The following is a 15,218-nucleotide window of genomic DNA, read 5'->3' as shown; positions in this document are numbered from 1 at the left end:
TTAGGTCTTGCCCATAGATACCTAGGCAATCGATACATGTTCAAGCGGTGATCCAACGACTGTGCTTCTACCGATCAGATCGAACATAGGTGCCACGTGCAGAGTCGTTGGATCAATGCTTAGGAGAGGAGTCGGATCCCCATAAATAATATCATAAAAAAAAATCAATTTAATAAATGAAAAAGGGAGAGGATTTCCCACAACGTCTAAGTGCTAATGCAAGTGTATGAGAAGCTCGGGTTGCAAACCATAAATAGGGAAAAGGGTTTTCTAGTAGAGAGAGGGTGTGGGGCCATCACTTTTTGTGAGAGGAACTGCAAATGAATTCTCACACACAAAAATTGTGGAACCACCATGGATCCTAAATTAAAAAGTCGGGACAAGAGATGGCTCCCTGATCCCATGGTCCCTACACCAACATAGAGCCAATAAGAATGCACATAAGAGCATCAATATGGATAGAAACTTTTTTTCATGATGGGTAACCACACTCTCCTGTGTTTGAGCGTGGCAACCACACGACTAGGTAATGTTCTTTTTATCAAAAATTTGGATCCCAAAGACAAATGCAAGCGTTAAGGCTACAACAGTATCAACTTGCCTTGGCCTTTTAAAACCTCAATCCAACTCTGCGTTCCGTTGACTAGACCCAGGCGCAGCTCAACTCTGATTCAAGGCTTGAAAAATCTTTGATCCACCCTTAAGACCTGGTCGAACTGACCCTGATTGGCCCCAACAACGAGGAAGAAAAAAGGGACATGTAAGGGGCTGGGCTTGGTCAAGAAGAAGAAAAGTGATAAAAGCGAGCACAAATGGTGGTAGGTCGGGTGTGGGTTGGGGTTATGACTTTCGAGCCGGATTTCAAAACCTGCTAGAGAGAGAGAGAGAGAGAGAGAGAGAAGATGTGTAGGGTAGGTACTTGTCAATTACCAAAAAGACAAAGGTGAGTGTACCGTGTACATGTGGTGTTGGGCTATACAGTATACCCCAACTCGTTTTTTTGATTAGCAGTATACCCCAACTCAAAAGGGCCAAAAAAGCACTTGACGCAGAAGCTCTGTTGTTGAAAAATGAGTAAGAAGGGAAGACTTGAAGTTGAACTGAAGCACAGATCCTGTCAAACTGTAAACTGTGGTGGGCTTTGAGAGTAGGAATCATTTCACATGATCACCTTGAAAATACCCGAATTCTTCTATCCCAAGTGATGGCCGACTGTGCAGTTGAAGGAGGTTGTCCCAGTGATTACATCGCCGTTGCCATATCCGTTCTCGCCTTGATCATGTTGGTTTGTTTCCACTTTCTTTCTTTACTTTCGTTGTTCTGAGTGTTAAACGACCCATTAATGGGTCTCTTATCGCCTGGATATTAAACAAAAGTAGTTCTGTATGACAATCATGTTTGGTTTCTTATGAGATCAATGTCTGATGGGTTTATCTCGAAGTGAGTTTTCTTTCTTAATACTGATCGTCGGTGAGTTAACGTAAACGATTGAGTCCATCAACTGCCCAACTTTAGTGAGCAGAGAAGGTATTTAAAGGCATTTCCTGGAATTAAGCTTACCCACCACATGTATTGTAAGAAATGCAAGTAGATGCTTCTAGCTAGGTCACTGCAAGTGACACAATCACTACTAGTTAATAAAAGGTGGTCTGCTGCTTTTTTCGAAGTGTTTATTTATTTATTTTTAATTTTTTATTGATTGATTTCTATTTAAGTGGGCTTTTAATTGTGGTGGTTAGTGTTCCAAGGGATCAAATGGAATTTCAGTCGCATATTTCTTGAATGAGTTTTTCTGTTTGATTCTATGGTAGTAATTATTAGTTGGCTAGAGCATGTGATTGTGTATACAGGGATTTCTCCCTGCTATATATTTTTTTTTATTATCTATAATCAGTATCCCTTCCTCTAGTATACAGTTAATTCATAAATTGTTTGCCGTTGGGAATTTGATAATAGAACCCAAATCGTCTATTTATTGGTTATGGACTGGCCTCTGTAAATTAGAGATGGCATGCCGGTTTTCCTCAAGGCATTGTATGATGCAAGATCAATTTTGAGTTGTCAATGAATTTTGTCATAGATATTCTTGTGTTTTCTCATTTTTAACTTTCTTGGTAAACGGGAGTTTTGTTGTCCTTGTTGATTAGGGTAGATGTTTTAGTATTTTAGAACAAACAGGATAAGATTCTGTGAATAGAAAACATTATCAGAAAGTACAGTGTCATAAAATTGTCATGGAATGTCAGGTTAGAGCCAGGAGGGTGCTTTAGAGGATGATTATCGGAGACACGATGTAATAGGGACTGTTAAGTAACAATGCCAAACAGTGGTGGTGGTCAAAATAAATTATCCTCGGTCAAGGGAAGTCATTGTGGGATTTTTAAACATTCAAGAAAAGTAGAAATTAACTTTGATGGAAGGCACTTTAATATTTTGTGGATTTTTGGATATTGTGAAAAACATTTTCTTTTTCCAACAACAACAACTCAGCCTTATCCCAACTAAATAGGGTCAGCTACATGGATCCTATTTCTCCAATCAGTTCTATTCAAAGCCATACAAGATTTGAATCCTAAGCTGTACATGTCATTCCTTAGTCCTCACCACTTCTTCTATGGTGATTTTAGGCCTACCTCTAGTCCTTTTAGCTCCTTCAATTTGCAATAAATCACTTATCTGTTTGAGAGCATTCAAAGCCTATTGCACATGTCCATGCCACCTCAAACAAGTTTTTTACAACTTATCATGAATAGGGGCAAAGCCCAAGTTTGTTCGAAGTTGTTTATTATTTATTTTATCTTTTCTAATTTTACCACTCGTCCATTGCAACATCCTCATTTCCACCACATTAAGTTTGTTTAGGCCTTTGAATGCTCTAGTGCGGAGGGGTTATTTGAATCGGATTGAAGGAGCTAAAAGAACTAGGGGTAGGCTTAAAATGACTCAAAGAGGAGTGGTGAAGGAAGACATGCATAGGTTAGGGCTAGTAACAAGTATGGCTTTGAATAGAGCTGATTGGAGAAAAAATGATACATGTAGTAGACCCCATTTAGTTGGGATAAGGCTGAGTTGAGTTGTGAAATGACATTCTTTGTTGTTTCTTCCAATTTGTGGAGATGCTCTTTCACTCTTTCTCTCTCATTTTTCTCTTTTTATCTGATACGGAATATTGTTCAAAATAGAAATTCTCTTCTGCCCCTTGACATTTTTTTTCTTCTCTTCCAGGCTTCTTATTCGTTCAATTTTACCCTTTACGGTTCACAAGGTTCCTCGTACAAAAGGCAGTAGCTTCTGGCTCCAGATAATTCAAATAGTTGCCAGCTTCAATCTGATATTCTCAATAGTGGTGAGATCAGCACCATTCTGCATTCAGTTGTCTCTTTTACTATTGTTTGAGGACCTCATCCCATTGTTTACAAGTGAAAAGTTCCATGTTTTATGCAGATTTCTGTCAAGTTCCTTAGGTTCAAAAAAAGGAATTGGTGGCAGTCTTGTTATATTTGGGCAGGTGGTTCTTTTGTTATCAGTAGGACCTTTCATGCTACTCCTTTTCCATAGGGCATGTGGTTAAATTCCCCCTAATTTTTTTTTTTTACGTCTAGAATTTTCTAATTTAGGTTGCATTTCCAGTTTGGTTTGAAGGTCCATTGGGATTTGGTCTGCTGTTGAGCTGTCGCATAGTACAAGCTTACCAACTGTACCACCTTTTTGTCAAGTAAGTTCTTAATTCTTATAGTCAAGACAATAGAATGATGATGGACCTGAAATCATTACTGAATCCTGCTTGCATATCCTACATGTAATCATGTATCCTCACACCTACTTGATGAGCCAAGTAGAAAATTTTGGTTAACAAAGAGGATATCTTTATCATTACTGATTTTTCCCAATCATTAGAGGTTGCCACCCTGAATTCTATTATTCCATTGCTATCTATCCCGAGACATATTTTGTTAAATCGTGTAATGTCAAATTCTGTTTCATAGCCACAATGCACATGTTCCTTTTGTCTTGAAATAAGCAAGAACCCCTAGAGAAAAATAAATACTATGTGTGAACAAAATTTACATAATGCTAAAACATTATGGCTTAGTTTGGTTGTCAAGAAATGGATAGGAAAGAGTAGAAAAAATTCAAAAATTTTGAATTCGAGGAAAGAGGTAGACACATAACCCAATCATTGTATCATTTTCATTGAATCATTTATGAGCTTACTAGCATAAGTGGACAGGATGGTAGGTAGATGTGCTACAATCTTGCATAATTTCTATTTTGCAACATTCTACCTAGTTTCTAATTTGAAGGAAGACTTAAGTTTTAAGGGATCCTCTGACCATACTAGAGGATTCATACTTTGTTGGTTTATATGAAGTTATAAATAAAGTAGAAGGGTTAATCTTTTTACCCATCCGTGGGTTGCCCAGATGGTTAGGGCAAATTGGGGATTGTGTGGATAGGCGCACGATCCCAGGTTCGATTTCCCATATGTGCATTTGCGATTTAAGTGGAGACTGTGGCGGTGGGTTGCTGCGCTAGTCTCCCCGAGGATTAGTCGAGGTGCGTGTAAGCTGGCCGGGACACCTTGGTTAACAAACAAAAAAAGGGTAGAAGGGGTTTAAAACCTGGAATGGTTGGGGGAAAAAAAAGTGAGTTCTGGCTTCAGCCTTGGTGCAGTGGTGATGTTGTCTTTTTGGAGTATGGTGATGCAGTTAAAGTCATCACTTCTCCCAGATTAGCCATTTTTCATGAATCTGAATCATCAAACTACCCAGTTCCCACATGCAACAGCTGAGTAAATACCTTCAGGCAACGCTTTCATTTAGCATTGAGCTGGGCAATTAGACTGTCTGTACAGCCTACTTCCAGGACTCAATGGTTCTGCAAATTTTGCATAGAATCATGACAACAGGTGTTGGAATCACATTTTCCTTGTCCTTTTGCTGCTTCCCTATCCCCTCTAGCTGTGCAATTATTTGTCATACCTGTCAAGATCATTGAATCCGTCTTTCCCTACTCTTATCATCTATTGTGTATTTGAACTACTTTTCTAATCTCTTGTTCTGTCATTTATTTTCATGACATTCATCTGTCTCAACATCCTCAACTTGGCTTTGGAATGGCTGCAGATCTCTACTTGGTCGGTTTTTCCCTCTCAGTGGCTTACCCATTGGGTGGGGACCAGTATTAATTTTCTAGATTCATGAAGCACTGAGCCAAATTTTTAAATGGGGACTATTGTTTTTTGAGGATGATGGAAGCAAGACCCTTTTTTAATATATATTTCACACGTGCATTTCTGTATGATCACTTGATTTTATTTGCTTAAGTCTATCATCCTTTATGATCCTGGTGGAATCTGTAACACCGATCAGCATTTGTCGTGTTGCTGATATTTGCTTCACTTGCTTTCGATTGTTTATTTTAGGCGGCATTTACCTCCAATCAGCTCGTTTATCTTACTTCCAGTGATTCTCTTGCCATGGATTGCCGGTGCTGCATGTAAGAGTTGTTAAGTTGAAGTATTCCTTTAATTGTAAGGCCCTTTTGATTGAATTCAAGTTATATTCTGATTTGTATATCCTTTTTGTTTAAGTCAGACTTAAATGCCAGAACAAAATGTTCATACCTTAAGCATTTCTCTTATACACTTGCTAATTAAAATAAGTCTGTTGTGTTTCATTTATGAATATAATTCTAACTAGGGGTATGTATGTATGTAACTTTTGTGGTCTACAGAATAAATGAAGTATAAATGCTATTTCTTGTCCCTCATGATCCATTTGGGTCTCTTTTACCATCTCTAACTGTTGGTCTTTAATTATGTACTATCCATAGTATATGTAGCTTTTTTTTAGTCTCCATGTCTCCCCTCTGTAAACAAAATGTGATAAGTACAATAGAACCTTTATAAATAAACACCATTGAGACTGGCTATCCATTTAAATTGGGCAAGTTATTAATTAAAAAATTTATACGGTATTAAATTGCATAGTGTTGACCTAATAAAGATTGTGTTACTTATTCCTCTCTCTCTCTCTTGGATCTATAGATGTTAGTATTAAATTGTCTGGTCAAATCTTTAATCAAATGCCTATGGTTGAGAAATTTTCTAGTCAGGATTCCATAAAATAAATGTTAAAATTGACGTCCTTTTTTTTTTTTTTTTTTCCAGAGTTGGGTTAGGGCAATTTTTGTTGTCGAGTACGTTTTTCTTCAAACTTGTAAATTGATTTTCAGTTAAACCATAATGTTTTTAATCTCCATATCTCTGGGCACGATTGTTTGCTTTCTTAGGGTAAGAATTTTCATTTTCCTTTAGCAGTTTTAAAATCACCGTTGAGTTTATCCTACAGGGCAGCTAAGTTTCTCTTTTTGTCGGCCATATAATTCTTTGCTAAATATTATGAAGTCCAACTTGAACTGTGGATGAGTCTTAAGGAAAATGCTTACAAGAGAAACCATTAATCGACTGGGGGTCTTGGTTTGAAACACTTTACGTTGTTTCTTTGGATAATTTGATGATGGGTCTTGATATTTTTATGTAAAGCAGTATTCAATTATGAATTCATTGGGACTGATTAACATTTTTGGATTATTAATTCAACATCTCAGCCCCAGTGTGAAGACTGGAAGTTTTTTATTTGTTAAACAGAATTAGTAGTTTATGTAAGTGCCAACCCTAGTAAACCTCCACTGCGGTAAAGCTTTGCAAGCTTGGTAAAAGGCGATTTCATATGGTCCTTAGAATAGATTTTTTCACCCTTCTATATTCTAACATTCCAAAATGTTTCCAGGATGCTTCTACTAAAATTCAAATTACTATATTAACTAGAGGACTGCAGATGCATTCTGTATTTTTTTCTTGCCCTAGTCTGTTTTATGGACAAGGTGCCATTTCACCAATCTATTAGTAGGATCTTTTAATAGCTATTCAATTTCTTGCTTTGTCTCGTCCTTCCATATTGCAGTCGTTTTTTGTAGAATTGCTTGTGTCTATCTGAAGTTTTTCTCCTATGTAGTTATTCATACAAGAAAGCCTCTAAATACTCGATGCCACATGAGGAGTCAGTGGACCATCCCAGTGGTATGCCTACACATATTGTATGTCACAACTTTGGTGGGAATTACGCGTGCTCTTCAGCATATTGAGTTCAGGTTCCATGAATTCAAAGATCTCCTGAAGGGAATAATTGTCTCCGCAGCCTCCATTGGTATGTTCTTACATCTTTGCTCTTAGGCTTTGCACTTCATCTGACTCTTTCTGGACCCATACCTATGTCCTTGAGTGATCTTCCAAAAAGATTTAGGATCCATGTAAAGTATTCTGAAAAGAGAAGGGGGGGGGGAGTGTTTGTGGAAGAGACAGTTTCTCCGTCTTCCAACCAAAGGCTATCCTCTATCTTGGCTTGTTACTGCGAAGTGCAAGACAAGAAGCTTGACACAGGCAGAACCTTTTTGAAGGGAATGCATGCTAAAGTCTGCGTGTGTTCTGCATTTTTTGTGGGAGTAGGTGTGCTCCAAGAAGAAGATTTCATGGTTTGACCTTCTGGATTGATGGGTGTAAGCACCTGTAGCTACCTAGGGAAACTGGAGTCTATCATCTATGACGATCTACGACAATATATACTTTGTTCAGTATGCCTTTACATATTCAAGCCAATATCCTTGTGAAGCTATTTAGGTCTCTTTGCTCTTTTGAGTCTTCCAACTGGAGGATATACAGGGTACTTTATTTTCAATTACTTGATGTATTTGTACAAAAGAAAGCAATCATCCACATTCTCTGAAGTTTGGCAAGCCCCATTAAGTAATGTCTTGTCAAGAGGGTGTTATAATTGTCTATTTGTGCCTCTAAAGCATTGGTCAATTGCTTTCTTGATTAATATAATCCCATTTTAAATGCGATTCTTTTTCTTGCTTCCAGGGGTATGGGTCATTGCTTACATTTTGAATGAAGTCCATGAAGATATTACGTGGCTTCAAGTTGCCTCCAGATTTCTGCTACTAGTGACAGTATGCCAATTTCACTGATTTATCCCCTCTTATAATTTCTGGGCATGTAGAAGGATCCTATTAATTTCTTGAAATGAAATTTATCCCTTTTTTTTTTTTTTTTTTTTCATCTTTTATGTGAAGGATCTTTTCTGAGTTCTTTGCTTCTACTTGCTAACACATCTGTTGATCTTGCTATTTTTCCACAGGCAAGTGTACTTGTACTTGCTTTCTTCTCAATGTCAATCTCTCAACCTTTGCTCTCACAAATGAGCTTGAGGAGAAGGGAACCACAGGAGTTTGAGACAATGGGTCGGGCTTTAGGTATACCAGATAGTGGTTTACTCATACAGAGGGGACACACTCCAGAAATAGATCTTAATGAACCACTGGAGAAGCTTCTTCTGAACAGACAGTTTCGTCAATCATTCATGGACTTTGCTGACAGGTCTTTCTCTTCCCAACCCCCCCCCCCCATTAATTTGATTCAAGACCTGATCCTTTATGTTCAATGCCATAAGAGAATGGAATATTTTACATTTGGTTTTATTTTCTTAAACTTGCAGTTGTTTGGCTGGGGAAAGTGTACATTTCTATGATGAAGTGCATGAGCTTGGCAAAATACCTGTTGTTGATTCCGTAAGAAGGGTCTACATGGCACGACACATTATTGAGAAATACATACATGCTGGTATGTTCTCTTTTCAATGGCAATTTGATTTTAGGTATTGTTCCACCACATTTTATACAAGAAAAGCCTGCCTGTCTGACACAAATGAACACTTTTGTATGGAAATATCAACTTGCTGACATCCATTTGATCCATTTACCAATTCATCTCTTAGGTGAGCCATACCCTCAAATCAGGCAACAGTTTGTTGTCGGGATCTTCTCATATGTGATTTTTTGGCGGGTTAATGATCATATGCTTGTCATTGTTAGAGATAGCTCCTCCTACACCCCCCCCCCCCCGGGGTGGAAAAGTGAAACTTTTATTGAAAACTGGAAGGATGTTAGATATCAAGTAGCCTGGCTCCAGCAAAATGGGTAAGGGGTGCCCCAACCAGACCCTAGAAATAGCAAAGGAGCTACTGCTAGGGCAAGGCATGAGCTTCTGAGATTAGATTCCAAGGGACATAAGAAACTGAGGTTGAGTCAAATGACATTATAGATGGTTTATATATGCCTTCATTTTTATTGTGATATGTTCTCTAGATTCCTAATGAATGATAGCAAAAGTTTCTGTCCCGAATTGTAATTGCTGTTTTGAAGCCATAGACACCAATTACATTGGCTGTTCAGTAAGAATGGCAAGATAATTTTCTTGAAGGGGAAGGTTAAAGCTTTGGCTAAGCTATATTTATTCATCCATATCAACTCAGTCTTGTTGGCTGCCAAATCAAATCATATCTACATATTTGATTTTGTTCCCCTCTATGCCTGCTTTTCTCTAGTTTCCTTTTGAAGCCTTGTAACTTCATGGAGCCTACTCTAATTCGTGATCCTGTGCAATCATGCAAGAAAATTCAGGTGCAGCAATGGAAGTGAATATCTCTCATCGAACCAGGCAAGAGATTCTGGGTACTTCTGATCTGGTGCACCTGGATCTCTTTAACGGTGCAATAAATGAGCTGGTGCAGCTGATGAAAATGGTATGATTCTAACTTGGATGCAATTACCAATAAACTTGATGCATGATGTAATACTTATTTTCCTAGGAATTTTTTTGTAACAATTTCCGCAAGTTTGTCTCTAAGCTTTTCTTGTGTTTTTGAAGAACTTAGTGAAAGACTATTGGTCATCCATGTTCTTCATGAAGTTCAAAGAAGAATCTCAAAAAAAATCAGAGGACCATGAACTCATGGAGCAACTATGGGACAGCTCTCCTAGGGTTAGCTCTGTTCATGCTGCTGATGATCCCTTTCGCCAAGAACATCCCTCGAGAGGCTCTGGTTGCTAGTGTGATATTCTTGACCGAGACACATCTGAAACCAGAGGTGCTTCACTTTAATGGAGGTCTGCTGGATCACATATGTATGTGGTCTTATTGTTGAGGCTAATTCTTGGTGTCCACCCCCCCCCCCCAACACACACACACACACACACACACACAAACAACCAAAACCCTCTGTTTGCCTGGTGAGCAATGTGATGACAGGAGGAGAAGAGGGGTGGGGAGGGAGGAGGATGAAAAGCTAATTTTGGCCTGCAGGCATAGGAAAAGAATGAATAGGTTATACCTTGAATACCTCATATATAATCTGAAACTCTCATTGTTTCCTTGGTCCTAGCTGAGTTGTAATGTGAACCAGCAGGGACTTGTTGATCATCATGGTAATTATACTGTAGGATTGTCATCCATCCATATTTTAAAATGTGCTTGAGAGTCAACATGTGCCAAATCAAAGCGCTTTCTTCCTAATTTAGTAAATATGTAATATGTATGTGATATATGTGCTTGAAAAACTTCTGTGCACATTACCTAATATTATTTTGTCATTATTTTTAGATCATAATTTGGATTCAATAGGTAAAATAAAAAGGAAGAAAGAACGCTATTTGACCGTGTGTATCAGCGCCTACAAAAATAGTGGGTGTAAAAAGACCATGTTGGCCTACATTGAAGATGTTGATGTGTGCCTACATTGAAGATGTTGATGTGTGCCCTCCGTTGGCTTGAAGCCTTGAACACGTGTTGATCGCCCAGATAGCTATGGGCTGACCTGAGTGTTCACCGCCAAGAAGAGGAGTTAAATCCATAAAATGCAGGTTGTATGTTCTAAATGCACCACTAGAGCTGTTAGAATGACACTCCCTTTAACTAATTTCACTTTCACCCCTCCTATCCTTTTATTTGCAATCAAAGTCATGATTAACCCCAGACTAGGTGATCATAGGAAAGAGTAATGTAGCATATAGGTGGACCCTGAGAATCTATGTACTGATTCCATCTCTCTTGTTTGGTTATAATATTAGACAATAATTTTACCCCATCATCTTTTTATAATTATTCTAAGCTGATGAGGGAGTGCACACCCCTGATGAAAACTTGTGGATGTCTCAGATGAACCTATTGAAAGGGTTCTCAAACATGATTTCTTGGGAATCTATGAACTTATTCTATTCTCTATTGGTTGGTTAAAATATTTGTCAATCTTTTAGGAACAAGCTTTTTATGCTCCCAAGGTGAATGGGAATCTATTCATCATCGGGATCAAGAGCGTGGGAACGGTATTGGGGATATTTTGAGGAGCTTCAAAAGGGTTTGTGGAACCTAGGATCAGGCAATGAACCTCACCACCACCTAGTCCATACTTTTATTTTATTATCTTTTAATTTTTTAAAAGTTCTTCTTATTTGATGAGTAACTGCACGTCTAATTAAACTTTTAGATATCTTGGAGACAAATTTGCAGCATTATCGGTCATACCATGAGGCTGATTGTGGTCCAATCCTCCTAATCAAATGGTCGATAGCATGATTAACTCAATTTCATAAGTTTGCATCTTCTGTATCTTCAAATCACTAAATTACTTTAAGAGTTGAGAAGTAGATTTTCAAGGATTGCAATTACTAATCAACTAGGTAGGTCTAAAATGACTTTAAGAGAAGTGCGAGGAAAAATATGTATAACTTAGGACTTGTAACAACTATGATTTTGAATAAAATTGATTGAAGGAAATGAACAAATGTAAGGGTGTCAATTGGTTCGATTTTGGTTATTCGGTTGTGTTTCGGTTCGGTTCTAAATGATGATAAGGTGGATCATAACCGAATCGAGAACTGACTCGGTTCGGTATTTAGATACTCAAACGATTCAATTCAGTTTGGTTTGGTTTTCAGTCCAATTCGGTTCTGATATGCAATTTTAATTTGGTTTTATACGTCGGTTTTAATTTAGTTATGAAAACGGTTCCACTTTTGAACCATGACTGTGATGGACTAAAGGCCATAATGGGCTCAAGTTATGGGCCTTATGGCTATTGTTAATTCCAAAATTATCTTAGCTCTTGAATGATAAGAGCAATTCGGTTCGGTTTTGGTTCGAACTGACGGTTATGATACCCTAAATGGAAATCGAGCCGAACCAAATAGCATACTCATATTCACACCGAATTTGAATCGAATAAATTTGGTTCGGTTTGGATTTGGTTAATTTGGCTCAGTTTCGATTTTGGTATTTGGTTTCGGTTTGAAATTGACACCCTTAAACTCATGTAGCTGACCCCATTTGGTTAAGATAAAACATAATTGAACTATATTAAGCATCAGTCAACTGCAAATCGTCCCCACCCAACTTTCTTTGGATTCTGCTCCTTCCCAATTAGAAGAAACAATCTAAATAGTAATAGCAATAGAAAAATTTACTTACTTGAGTTTTGGACCACACTCCTTAAGTTATACACTTCTGCGTTAGTGACAGTGGCATTGCAATGAAGGTGTCCATTCTTGGGTTCAAATCTTCTGCCGTGAGTGGTAGTGAGGATTCAATGGTTAGGAGGGCTCATCATGCACCCTAGCAGCTGGATCTTCATTGCCACTCACTACCTCACTGTAGAGAATTTTTATGGATCCATTCTTTCTTCTTCTTCTTCTTCTTCTCCCTGGTCAGGCCCCACCCCTGCATCTCCCTTCCCCCTCCCTATGGTTACGGTCAATTCAGGTCAGTGGTTTTCAAGCTGTGGGCCCATGAGTCAAGGTTGAGACGGGCCTGGGCTCAGACTCAGGGTTAAGCTAGTTTCAAAAGACCGGCCCAATCCAACACTGTTGCAGCCCTTCAACTGCTGTGGGCCTTTATGGCATTTAAAACCGGAATTTAGGTCTCACTCAGTAGTATTTATTAGCTCAACGGTTCAACCAAACAACCACCGCCCGCACATGTCATGTGATCATGTTCTACTCAGAAGTCAGACCATTAAAACCGCAATGGATTTAACGCTCACCGGTTCCCTGCTGATCATAGCTACTCTGCCTAATCCTCATTCCCTCCCACGTTAAAACTTCCATTAAAAGGAGCATGGAACGCTACAGATGCATATAACCCATTATCATCTCTCTTCCTTTCAAATGTTCAGTGAGGATTTGTTATCACTCCCTGCTTCTTGTCAAATCTTTGCTAACCTCAACAAATTCTATCAAACTCGAACAACCCCAGTTTATATTCTTCATAAGGGCCTTCTTTTTTTTTCATTCATCTTCCCCGGAAACAACTTCACAACCCCAAATTTAATTGCAGATTCGGATTCATAAGCAGATCGCTCGGTGCGGTAGTCTTTGTAGATGGAACTCTGTTTCATGCTGCAGCATTTCAAGGCTCAACCCATTTGGGTTCGTCTCCTATCTCTTCTGGGTTTCATCTGTTTGTCGAAATTCACCTTTATTCTTCTTCGTTGGGTTTACGTTTCTTTTCTCAGACCTGGTAAGAATCTCAAGAAATATGGGTCCTGGGCGCTTGTTACGGCACCCACTGATGGTATTGGAAAGGGCTTCGCCTTCGAATTGGCGCGGAAGAAACTCAACTTGGTCCTGGTGGGTCGCAGCCCTCATAAGTTGAAGGACGTTTCGGATGCCATTAAGGCGAAGAATGGGAATACCCAGATCAAGAATGTGGTGGTTGATTTCTCTGGGGACCTATCTGAGGGGATCCGTCGGATTCAGGAAGCCATCGAAGGTCTGGATGTTGGCATTCTCATTAACAACGTCGGCGTTTCCTACCCATATGCGAGGTTCTACCATGAAGTGGATGAAGAGCTGTTAAAAAATCTGGTTCATATCAATATTGAAGGCACCACCAAGGTTACGCAGGCACTTCTTCCCGGCATGCTTGAGAGGAAGAAAGGCGCAATCGTCAATATCGGCTCGGGGGCAGCCATTATTATACCTTCTGATCCTCTTTATGCTGTTTATGCTGCTTCGAAAGCGTAAGTCTTCTTCCCCCCACCCCCTTCATTTTGTCAGTTTTCTGAAACTTCTAGTTTTGGGTCTTTTTGCCATAGTTTCATGAGGAACCATAACTAGTGGTAAGCTACGGCTCTGTTTACGCTACGGATTTTTGCATGTTTTGGGTGGGGGGTGGGGGGGGCGTTGGCCTGATGAGAAGATCTAACCGGTGATCCGGTTTTATATGTGGCTCATAAAATCATTATTTGGTTATTTATTTATTTTTATTATTATTATTATTTTGTTTTTTTAAATGCAAAACGTGAAAATGAAGACTTGTAACTCTGTTTCTAACCAGCCCCTGCTACTCTGCTTGTGGTTTGTTATTTGAGGAGATCTGCTCCCTTTGGCCTACTGAATGGAAGTTTATTTCACTTTATCTTCAGGTACATTGATCAGTTCTCAAGGTGCCTTTATGTGGAATACAAGAATAGCGGAATTGATGTGCAGTGTCAGGTATGCAATTTGTCTTTGAAATTAGTCCCCGACTAACATTTCCTATGCTTTCTTCCTTCGTGTCCTGGAGACCGGGTAACTAGTTAATCTGATTGTTCTAATCTTAAATTGAAATGGTTACTAGGCAAAGACCTTTTGGACTAAGTTAGAACTGTTTAGATTTGGCCTCATATGGTTGAGAATTTTAGGAAGATATCTCAAATTGCAGTTTGTTTGACATCATTATCAATTTGTGCTCCTAGTTATTTCTTCGCTTTATTGAATTTGACATCTTATTGTATAACAAGAAACATGGTATTTATTGGCATGTCCTTTTGGTTTGTAGTTACTTATTTACTCTGAAACTGAAGAACCTACAATATCACATAGTGTCATCTTCTTAGGCACCTAGTAATGCTTATGGATCAGAATGGGCATAGCCAGAAAATCTCATTTGTAGGGCTATCCTATCTATCTGTACAGAATTTGATAGAAGCAGGAGAGCTAGGATATGTTATTTTGGTTGTGAACCATTGAAGAAATGAGGTTCTGTATCTCATCATGTTGATGGAGGAGAGAACGTACACCAGCCAGATTGTATGTCCGAAGGCTGCTGGAGACATACAATTTGGATTTGCATTTTACTGGAATCACTGATCTATTATCCATCTTGTTTCATTAGACTTCTTTTTTTCTTTCGTTCCCTGTCATGTGTTTATTTTTTATGTGTCTGTATTTTCTCTTGTCAAGGTTTAAATCTTGGTTTTGAGCTTGGTTCCACCCTTGGCTTAAACCAGGATTTGGATTTTCCATGCAACCCCCCCTCTCCACCACCTCCCCCCACCAAAAAA

The 15,218-nt window shown here is 38.8% G+C and overlaps 2 protein-coding genes across 4 annotated transcripts in view; both read left to right on the top strand.

The window, feature by feature from the left end:
* Positions 1-988: 988 nt before the first annotated feature.
* LOC122094753 (regulator of G-protein signaling 1-like) lies at positions 989-10,394 on the top strand. 3 transcript variants are annotated; one of them, XM_042665356.1, is made up of 11 exons: positions 990-1,281; positions 3,226-3,346; positions 3,445-3,508; positions 3,631-3,715; positions 5,426-5,499; positions 7,020-7,211; positions 7,925-8,013; positions 8,202-8,440; positions 8,559-8,683; positions 9,514-9,644; positions 9,770-10,394. In XM_042665356.1, the coding sequence occupies exons 1-11, from the start codon at positions 1,205-1,207 to the stop codon at positions 9,950-9,952; spliced, it is 1,380 nt and encodes a 459-aa protein (XP_042521290.1). In that variant the 5' UTR covers positions 990-1,204; the 3' UTR covers positions 9,953-10,394. The 3 variants fall into 3 exon arrangements, with proteins under 3 accessions (XP_042521302.1, XP_042521290.1, XP_042521295.1); XM_042665361.1 differs by having other exon boundaries at positions 995-1,281; positions 9,523-9,644; XM_042665368.1 differs by lacking the exons at positions 3,226-3,346; positions 3,445-3,508; positions 3,631-3,715 and having other exon boundaries at positions 989-1,281.
* A 2,506-nt stretch (positions 10,395-12,900) lies between these two features.
* Positions 12,901-15,218, top strand: part of LOC122072005 (very-long-chain 3-oxoacyl-CoA reductase 1-like) — a 4,668-nt gene continuing 2,350 nt past the window's right edge. The window contains exons 1-2 of the mRNA XM_042636503.1: positions 12,901-13,913; positions 14,319-14,388. Coding sequence (XP_042492437.1) covers positions 13,273-13,913; positions 14,319-14,388 — 711 coding nt within the window. The 5' untranslated portion in view covers positions 12,901-13,272. The remainder of the gene's footprint in view (positions 13,914-14,318; positions 14,389-15,218) is intronic.

This window comes from Macadamia integrifolia, chromosome 2 (assembly GCF_013358625.1).
Source record: "Macadamia integrifolia cultivar HAES 741 chromosome 2, SCU_Mint_v3, whole genome shotgun sequence".
Taxonomy (NCBI): Eukaryota; Viridiplantae; Streptophyta; class Magnoliopsida; order Proteales; family Proteaceae; genus Macadamia; species Macadamia integrifolia.
The sequence above is the reverse complement of the archived record's forward strand: the minus strand, read 5'-3'. Positions and strand labels throughout refer to the sequence as shown.